The sequence below is a fragment of the Opisthorchis viverrini genome (genome assembly GCF_000715545.1).
Source record: "Opisthorchis viverrini unplaced genomic scaffold opera_v5_189, whole genome shotgun sequence".
NCBI classification, from domain to species: Eukaryota; Metazoa; Platyhelminthes; class Trematoda; order Opisthorchiida; family Opisthorchiidae; genus Opisthorchis; species Opisthorchis viverrini.
Genome location: NW_008751836.1, coordinates 523,917 through 533,568, shown reverse-complemented (window position 1 = coordinate 533,568; position 9,652 = coordinate 523,917). Strand labels below are relative to the sequence as shown.

Here is a 9,652-nt window from a genome sequence, read left to right as displayed (position 1 = left end):
GTGAACGTGTTATACTGTGATTTCAAACGTGCGTTAATTTATGATAGCCGAAATGTTTATCCGCAGTTTGGACCCCCGTACCATGCGACTGTGTTTCGTTCGCACTTTCACAATTATGGGCTTTCACGAATGCGACAGTCCTCTTGACAAGCCACATTGCGAAAAAAACGGTATTCTATAAGTGCTTCCAGTCTTTCGACTTTTTTTGCTTTTTCGGGTGGCTTCTACAGTATCCACCTTCCATCTAACGGTCAGTTCATGGGACAGTAGCCGGGACCGTAAACGTTCCTCTGAAAGCTGGGCGATTTGGCCTGTGTTTTCTAGCGTTGAAGTGTGAAGTTGTTCGACTTCCAGAGGGGGTTGGTAAGTGCGATTTTTTAGCGTCTGGTGACTGGGAGATTCGTCGCCAGGAGTGTGACAGCTCAGACCGTCGTTACAAACCGGAGTCGGTTTTGTCAGTTTATGTTCCCTACAGTATTAATGAGTCTTAAGAAGCAATTACACTGGGTTGGTTACGTGATGTGGATACCTAACGTGACGAACGCTGCGGTTGGGTCTGGGGTTCCATACTCTCTATGGGGTCCACTGTCTCGAAACTGTATTTAGTCTCGTTAACTCCAAACTCTACCCACAGACTTACACACCAGACATAGCCCTAACTTTTCCCCACTTGATCGGCACTGTCGGTCCCTAAATTTACTCGAGTCATTTTCTTAAAACCGGCTGGTAGAATTTGGACATGTGGACCATTTAGTAATGGGAATAGTTTCACTCATTCCCGCAAGGATGAACTCCACGAATGCGGAACGAAGTAGTCCTGGTACAGGGGTTATATTTTATAGACATGTTTTCTGGGACCGACCATTTTGACCGTGTACGTAGGTAAGGCCAGGCTAACAGCATTTATCAGTAGACTGCATGGTCCAAACGGGTCGAAATTCGTGCACTGCTTACCTAACTTGTTTGTAGTGGCATTGAATCATCCACACAGATCACGGAAAAAGTGAACCTGACCGCAAACCCGACCCCCAACCACGGACTATCCCTTTTAACCAATCAGTCGCATAACTTATTCGCTCAACCACACCACATAACTGATTTAGCATACTGTTAGAGAGCGAGATCCTGCGGACTGATTCTTTATCCCGCCAAACTCTGTCAACCTGGTAACCCATTTGCACTCACTAATATTTTGTATTGAATTTTACCAGTGATAATGACTCTCCGGTTGGTTCTAAGCTTGTTCTGACTAGCTGAACGTGGGCTTCCGTGTACCTAGGGACCACCATAATCAAGAGAACATCACTTTATGCATTCCCTATTTTCGGTCTTTCAGGATAGGGTTGATTTTGTCTCCAGATGATTTAAGCACCGCATCTAAGACCAATTTTGGTCACGTGCTCTACATACCACAAGAACTTTCTAGAAGTAGATTAGCACAGCTGCGTGCTAGTGAAGTATTGGTGTTCGACATTTATGTTGCTCTTGAAGATTATCCAGGGACTTTTGTGGCACAGTAAAGCTCGCCATGACGTCTCCGATATGGCCATACATATTTATCGTGAATGCCAGCACGATCGAATTCACAAGGCTCTTTCGAATTTTTTATGGAGAAAGGGTGTTGTGTTTCACTACTGAATGAGTTTACTGTTCCTGTTCGAGAACTGGACTAGAAGTAGGTTATTTTGTTTCTTGAAGAACCATAGTTCATAGAATTTCTTTTAATTTGTATGCTTTCCTAAACCCAACACACCCATTTTACTTTTACCTTAAGTTAGTTGGTTGACTCGAGAGAGGTCCCTTGTAAATACCACTTTGGAGTAAGAGTAAGAAAACAATCGGAAAGCTAACCGCTTGCTTAAGCGTATGAACTTCCTGTTATGGTAATCGAATACGGTGAGTGCTAACCCGATAGTGGACTATTGCTTAAATCACACATCAAGCATACCTCTTTCATTTATCTAACAAGCCCTCACCTTATTATCCTTCGCTTGACTCGTGTTTGACAACGAGTTGAACACAGTACCATTCAGTCTTGTAAGTGCCTCCTTACTCGAGGCTACCAGCTGGTCCGCCAGAGCCGTTTGAATAGACTTCATGGAACACTTGTTTCGCGGTGCGGAAAGTCTTTCTTTGTGGTTTTTTTTTCATTTTCTCCCACAGAGCTATACACGGGACACTTTCTAATTTCAAAAATGGCCACTTTTACCCGTTAAGAAATTACCACAGTGGTTATTCTCTTCTCCATTTGCCTGGACTTAACGATCAACTGTCGCGCCAAAACAGCTAGTGTTTCCATGCTGTTACTGCACTGTTCTTTTATGCCAATGTGTTTTTCTGGATACAGGGTGACTGGAAGTATAGCGTCTTTGCGTTTTGAAACACACTACACAGCCGCAACACGACTGCTACAAAAAAACGCCAAAAATGGAATTTTTCGAGTTTTCCATTTTCTCATTTTCGTAGGATGCTTCCCTCTCACATTATTACCGGTTTCGTGGCATGAGGACTACAAGGTTGTACTTGTACAAGTAATGGTGTGACAACCGTTGTACAAGCGCGCGATGGTGATAATGTAGCTTGGTTGTATATGCGATGCTGGGGCACTCAATTCGGTCAGTGAAAAGTTTTGTCAAGCCCTCACAAAGGCAGTCGAGAACATTTGCAAATGACCAATGACAGAAGGTCTTGGGCACATCCCCGTTGGTCTCCATTCGGGGAGCGCCGTACCAGCACACATCGACGAACTCGTTTTCACTAGTATCAAATCTCCATGTCTTCCTTCAATTTTGGTATTTTTTCAGGCTACCTGGTCATAGTATAGTTAGCATAATTGATTCCCCCTGCTACATTTTCCTCCGATAGTACGAGGTGACCGATGTGAGCCAGTCGCGTCGTTTGGACGCCTTGCAGCTCGATCCGGACAGAAGACCGGTCACCAGTGTGGCTCTCGATATAACGGGGACGATAGCCTACGCTACGACTCAGGAGAAGGTAAGTCGCTTTGGACAGATAAAGCCAATGAAGTGTGTTCACATTGTACGCTTCTGTTCTTCAGACTATTTATTCAACTGCAACCGTTCTTGGTGGGCCGTTCACTCAAAGTGCGCAAATATCTAAACCTGTTGGAATCGTTGTTTTTAGTTCATTGCTGAGAAAAATCAATTGTATTGAGCTAGTGTGTCGTATTCTTTGGCTGATGCCCGCTGTTTTTCAATGTGAGTGATAATCATGTGGGTTCTCCATCGTTATCATCATCCACTCTATTCCTACGTTGGGTTCCTGTCACGCGTGTGCTCTCCGTGAGACAAACATGGATCACAACCTATCGCCCTTGTCGGGAGTATCACTCACTAATATCAGTGTTAATTCCCCATTTCCGCTTCACACAATGAGCGTCCTTCCTACCCCGTCAATGTTGATAACATCTTTCATGTCACCGCCGTCTCATCCCCCCGGTCAGTTCAACGCTGGAAAGGTGTACTTTTATGGTGAGAAAAACATGCGATTGATGCTTCTGTCATTGGGTTGAGATAGTGCAGACTTAGCACACCTTTCAAGATGAGACGATGCATCTGTCGACGACGGGAGAGAAGCAATGCCTTGTCAATACTTCCTTCATCGCCCCAATCCCCTCTGCATTTCTGTGTTCAGATCCGCCACTAATCAATCGTATTCTTACGTCAAGCGTAAATTTCACGAAGCTACGAAGTAGCACGATTACAAGAAGCAAATAACACGCGTGTTCTGCTTGACGTAATACCACGTAATTTCCGGATGACTGTATTTCAACGCATGTTCTTCGTTTATAGGTCGAATGATGCGTGAAACAGGAGTGTTGCTGAATCGAAATAGGGAGTCCCTGCCTGGATTTGAAACATAATGTTTGAGAACTGGGTTTGTGTAGGTCATTGGTTCATCTCTACATCACACGATCGCTGTACCAATCTCGATCTTAACAGGTTTTTTCACAGCGGAAAGACTGAAATGAAATGGACGAACAGGGAACTCAGGCACGTAGGTAAGCTATTCCAGACTAAAGGTTTATGGAAGTTAACAGCACGAAGTCATGCACGAGGCTTATTAGTGATGTCACCATTATTCGACCATCTGTTCGGTTCGGCGTGTTGAGTTACCGTAGAAGCTAAATATGTAGTGGCTGCGGTGCGCACGCGTCCCGCTCGCAGCCGAATCGGGTACGTCGCAAGTTTATAGTCACGTCCTGTCGATCACTTTGTCCTAATTTTGCGAGCATTTCATTGAAACCCGTCAGGACTTGACGGTACAACCACCAAGCTTCAAACGTTTGTGAAAGCACAAACATTTAGCTATTGATACGTGGAGCTCGATACGTGATAGTTGATAACTGCCCACTCTATAGGCAGGGTTCATCGCATCTCATTGTAAAAAAACGTGATGACTCATAGTTGATGCTTCTGGCGACTGACAGCTGGTTAACATGTTTAGTTATGCTGTTTTACCCAGTCGGATTGAATTTCTGTTGTTTTTAGTGACGAATTACCTGAAATCATCCAATGACTAACAATTATATTGTGTTTTATTCTTTTGCTGACGGTCTACTTCTCAACGCGCATCACAATTGTATAACAAAAATGTCACTTTCCTATTCGGGAGTCTGTGTTTGACAATCGGGGATCACTTATTCCATTCATTGTGTGTCATGAAAATGCCTTTTCGACGTTTCCCGAATTATTCAGGTTTGGTTCATTTTGATGAAAGCGGGGTTTGTTTTGTCAGTGGATCTCATTTCAGACAGAATACCCCTTGCCTGAGATATGTGACCAAATACCAGCGGTTGACTACGCATTCCTTGCGTCTGTCTTGACATCAGCAAAACGAAATTCCCGCTTGTCACTTGTTGCCTGCGATCATCTGCTCGAACTGTTTGCACTGTGTACACCACAATGTCCGAGGAAGCTAGTACGACCCTATTAGTAACTTCATTGGACATCCGAAGACCTAGTCGCATTACCCCGTTTTTGGAGCTTTAAGCAAATGTAACTTGTGAATCATACTTAATAGGTATTCTGATGTGACTTTATCGCTTTGAATTGGTGTATCATACGATACTATTCTCTAGGTTGGGCTGATAATTGTGGGCAGGCCTTTCTTGTGATATCTTGGCAATCGCCTGGTTTACATTAGTTTACCGGAAAGAGAACTCATGAAAGGCTTTCTTGAACCGTATTCGTGAATGAAATCTTGTTACATTTTGAGCCTAGTTTATGCATCCTGGCGAACCCCCGCCAAGTATGTATTCTGGTACCGCCTCCCATTCTCTAGGTAGTTCGCGTGAATTTGGCCAATTGTGATGTGCACTTAACGTGCGCCGCTTGTATCAAGGCTCGTGATCCCTTTTGCGGCTGGTGCGTTATCGAAGGCCGATGTCTCCCCCTTGCGGAATGTCGTTCTTTGGGTGAAAATCGAACACGGCATGCCGAAAGCACCAAGCCTCGGAACAACCGATGTAGCCCAAATGTGAACACACCGCGGACGGCAACACCTGAATCAACATCGGCGTTCACTTGGTTGGCTTATAGTGCTTCTATTGACAGGTAACCGGTTTTCTTTTATATTTCAGGTCCCTTCGCACTTCCCTGCACAGTGATGCTCATGATCCACCTGCGGGAGGGGAAGGGAGGCTGCTTTTACCATTCTACAGCAAGCAAACTGCAAGACGCTAGTTAAATTTGACAATTGCTTTTATTGCACGCACGACGGTAAATTTTCAACTGTTGCAATTCTACTGGGTACAAAATATTACACAGAGAACAGGAAGCAACATATATTAGAAATATTGTAACGACAATTGTTAGCATGGTCAAGGTGTCGTTGATCAACTCCTTGTTCATTCCCAGAAAATCAGCACATAACCGATACATCCCATCGAACCTCTTAATCTGCAAATTTGGCCATGCCTTTCCCCGGTATTTTTCCGTTTGCCTCTGAAACTCGGATATGAGTTTTCGCGGTGTTGTCCACTGTAGCAGACTGCAATTTGTTTCGGGCTGACGTCCTATCACATTCTTTATCCAGTTAAAAACATTTTTAATCATGACTTCGGAAAAGACCTGAGTATGCCTTCACAAATCCTCTCACGTACTGGCTTTGATAATCAGGCTATTTGGAGTAGCGCCATTCTTTTCTTGTTTATCGGACACGAGGTAAGGGTATTGATGTGGTCCATGGATATGACATCATTCTAGAGATCAATAAAACCTGGCAGTCTTCTCAACAGGTCTACTCCAATAACAGTTTTGTTCATTCTATCGATTGCCAGCATCGCCTACTTGAACAGTGACCGTTCACCATCCCCGAACGCATGTCCGAGTCCCGCTTACTGTCCGCACATTGATGTCGCACGATTTGATTAGTCCTTTTACTGCTTTCCCCGTGATCAATGCCCCCGTCCCCGTATGGATAACTGCTTTCTGTGAAAACCTGTCAGTTTTTACCACAATCCTGGGTATAGTCCCTGGCCAATGATTCCTGGGATTTTCTTGGGGTTGTGACATTCCACTAACTACTACGACTACTTCCGCTGTCGCTGCTGCTGCTGTTCTTTCCGGCTGTTCATCAACGCAGCTTTTGATGTATGCTTTACGAACACCATCATTCGCCTCATATCGCCCATTCCACATACAAATGCGACCCCAAAGTTCCCTTGGTTATCAATAACAGGCTCTTGATAAACTGGTCACGGACTAGTCGCACTGTTCTAGCTGAATTCGCTTCATGAAAACCAAAATGTAGCTATCGCAGCAGGTATTCATAATACGGCATGGTGTCCCTAACCGGATTATATGCTGTCCCCTAAAAACTGTTCTTATTCTTTGAGGACCCAGGTAACAGAGCTTCTCGAACTCATTTATAGTTGATGGTCGTATCCTTTCATTTTTCCAGTCAGCAGACTGCCTTTGATGGATCAGCAAATAGCGTACCTAACGATATCGGACGCGCAATTTCAAGCTGATACCCTTCCGAATTCACACAACAACGTCCGCACATCATTACCTTCGAACAAGGTTGGCAGACTTCTAAGCAAAACCATACTCGTGAATTCGGTTATACTAGTCAACCAAGGGATAACGAACTACCAAGTGATTGGTACGGTATCCCAAGAGGCAGCCAGCATCTAAAGACCAAATTGAATTCCGAAGCGAAGTCACCTTAGCTGCAAGCATAAGATGGAAGGTTGATGGCCAAAATGAGTATGCACAACGACTTGGAGACCCATAAATTTCCGTATGTGCCGACAGAACATCGGTACCAACCACTACAGGTGACACACACATGATCAAATGTACATCGCCCGTGACGACCTGTTGTGACCGCAGCTATATAGAGGCGTTGCAGAGTTTGCCCATACTTGTCCTGTTTGCTAATAGTACAGAAAACAGATGCAGTCAATCACAACCGACCTTCCAGCATAAACATGAATGAGGGATGCAGAGGATAGCGATGCGTTCTTCTAATAATGGTAGCACTTCAAGTTGGGAATTGGCAAGCTGTGTTTGAAAAGAAGAAGGAAGCGAGTGGGAGATACTGACACCAGAGCGCGACGAAAGTCCCTGGTTAGCTTCTCAGCATCAATTCCCTATTTACCGCGTCACTCCTGACCCCCTCTTACGGAATTGTAAAAATCACTTCTTGAGTTGCCGTGAGAAGTTCGGGACAAATTGTGGGAAGTCTGATTCATAGCTTAGCTTGCTGATTCAATTGATAGGCAGCAGTTTACGTTTCTACCATTAAACCCCTCTATCGAGGCATATGATTAAGTTCGCCTGTGGTATTTGTATTGGGACTGACGTTTTTCTGACCCTTTTAATGTGCACTATCGTCATCATAGAGCATGATCTTCCATATGGTCGGTATGACAGAAGAGAACTGGTTTGAATACTGGGTAATGTACATCGGTGGAATGACGATCAACCGATGTAGTTAGGAAACTGTCTGTTGGAGGCCGAAGTCGGATCACACCGTAGTGAGAGTAGATAGATCAGTGGTTAGAGCTCGAATTTACTAACCGGATGGTCCGTGGTTCGAATCCTGCCTTTGCAGGGTTCTCCTGTCTAGACTTGGGTAACCTGGCAGTATCCCAGCCCTCATGCTTCATGTTAGCATGGTAGCTAGGCACCGAAAGTTTGTTACTGCTGAACGGATGTTTTTGTCCTCAGTGAAGTTGAGAAATCCCCTAGCTAAAATGATAAGCTAGAGAGAACAACCTGAAAATCGAAGTCCCCGTCAACGTGTTGTGCTTCTGCTATTTCGGCTCTAATTTATGGGATTGCCTAATCTTTTAACGACCACCGTCATAATCAGAAGGAACCACAATACAATACAATACAATACAATACAATACAATACAATACAATACAATACAATACAATACAATACAATACAATACAATACAATATTTTAATAATCAGTTATTTTTGCGTTTCGTTTTTATCACAGATGTCCTGTCATAAAACAACTCAGCCCCACGGGAGTACAACGAATGGATTCAAGTTCTTCTCCCCTGGACGAAACATTCAATCAACATACAATCATGCTGAAGCTTGACGGTGACTTGGCGAGGGATCTGCACCGGTTATGGCCACCAACAATACGAGATTCGCTCAGCGCGGAAAAACTCCAGCTCTCTTGTGCGTTTCGGGGTGCCCCCACTTCCATGTTAGACTCTACCGCACTGTTGACCGGTTCTCTTCTCCAATCGGAAGTCAACGAGCTACTCGTTGGGGTCGTGCCAACTGGGCGTCTACTAGGGAAAACTAGCGCCAAATTCATCCTCAGCGAGCCGGATGCAAGTGAAGTGCAGTGCTTTTCGCTCCCTTTATCAAAACTTCCTGCGGTACCAAAAGGACAAGGTAGGTCTTGGTTAACTGCACAGGAATCGCATTTATTTCGTTCTGGTTGTAGGCTGGTGTGATACTCGTCATCTCAAGCACAGTATTTCTGTGATCCATTTGACAAACACAACGAAAAGACATGTTTGGATATCAACATTTCAATCACTTTAGTCGGTCACCAGTGTGAAACAATTTAAGGTGAATGACCTTGTAACAAAACTAGACGAAACGGTTAGTCATGTAACTCATCCGTTGCAGGCATAATTTACTCAGCAATTACTGTGTAACTCATAGCTATCTTCATTCTCGTATTCTATCTGTAGATTTGTAAGCGCGACCGTTTGGTTACGTTTCTTTTTCCTTGCGGTGCAAATTTACAGAACAGGCTTTGACCTTGTTACGCTATAAGTGGGTGCTTCTAATTAGGTCAGTCATCTTGTTTCACAGTTACCCCTCTCAAGTTCTTTGCGATTCAGGACAATACATCTAACTGAAAAGGCTTCTTTATGCACTGAGCTCGGGGGATGATTGAGGAGAAGAAGTCTTGTTGTTTACTCAAACTCTTTTGGGATGTTTTCAAGCCACACCCGTAGGGTCCCACTATTGTGGAGTTGGTGATAATCATCACCGTTACTATTTGTCTCGGACACTAAAAAACTCACTAAATAACCTAATTTTGCACTGTGTTTACTCAACAGCTCAACCAACGAAACAGGTAGAATTAGGAAAATCCCCGTGTTACTTCGATTTCCTTTCGGTTTTACTAGTTCCTACACAAA

The 9,652-nt window shown here is 44.1% G+C and overlaps 2 protein-coding genes across 2 annotated transcripts in view; one reads left to right on the top strand and one right to left on the bottom strand.

Annotated features, from left to right (window-relative positions):
* Positions 1-2,099, bottom strand: part of T265_07648 (hypothetical protein) — a gene marked incomplete at both ends in the record, with an annotated part of 8,215 nt that extends 6,116 nt beyond the window's left edge. The window contains one exon of the mRNA XM_009173221.1: positions 1,977-2,099. Coding sequence (XP_009171485.1) covers positions 1,977-2,099 — 123 coding nt within the window. The remainder of the gene's footprint in view (positions 1-1,976) is intronic.
* T265_07647 (hypothetical protein) overlaps positions 1-9,652 on the top strand; it is a gene marked incomplete at both ends in the record, with an annotated part of 86,038 nt that overhangs the window by 25,778 nt on the left and 50,608 nt on the right. Inside the window, 3 exons of the mRNA XM_009173220.1 lie at positions 2,866-2,994; positions 5,305-5,576; positions 8,479-8,891. Of these exons, the coding sequence (XP_009171484.1) occupies positions 2,866-2,994; positions 5,305-5,576; positions 8,479-8,891 (814 nt within the window). The remainder of the gene's footprint in view (positions 1-2,865; positions 2,995-5,304; positions 5,577-8,478; positions 8,892-9,652) is intronic.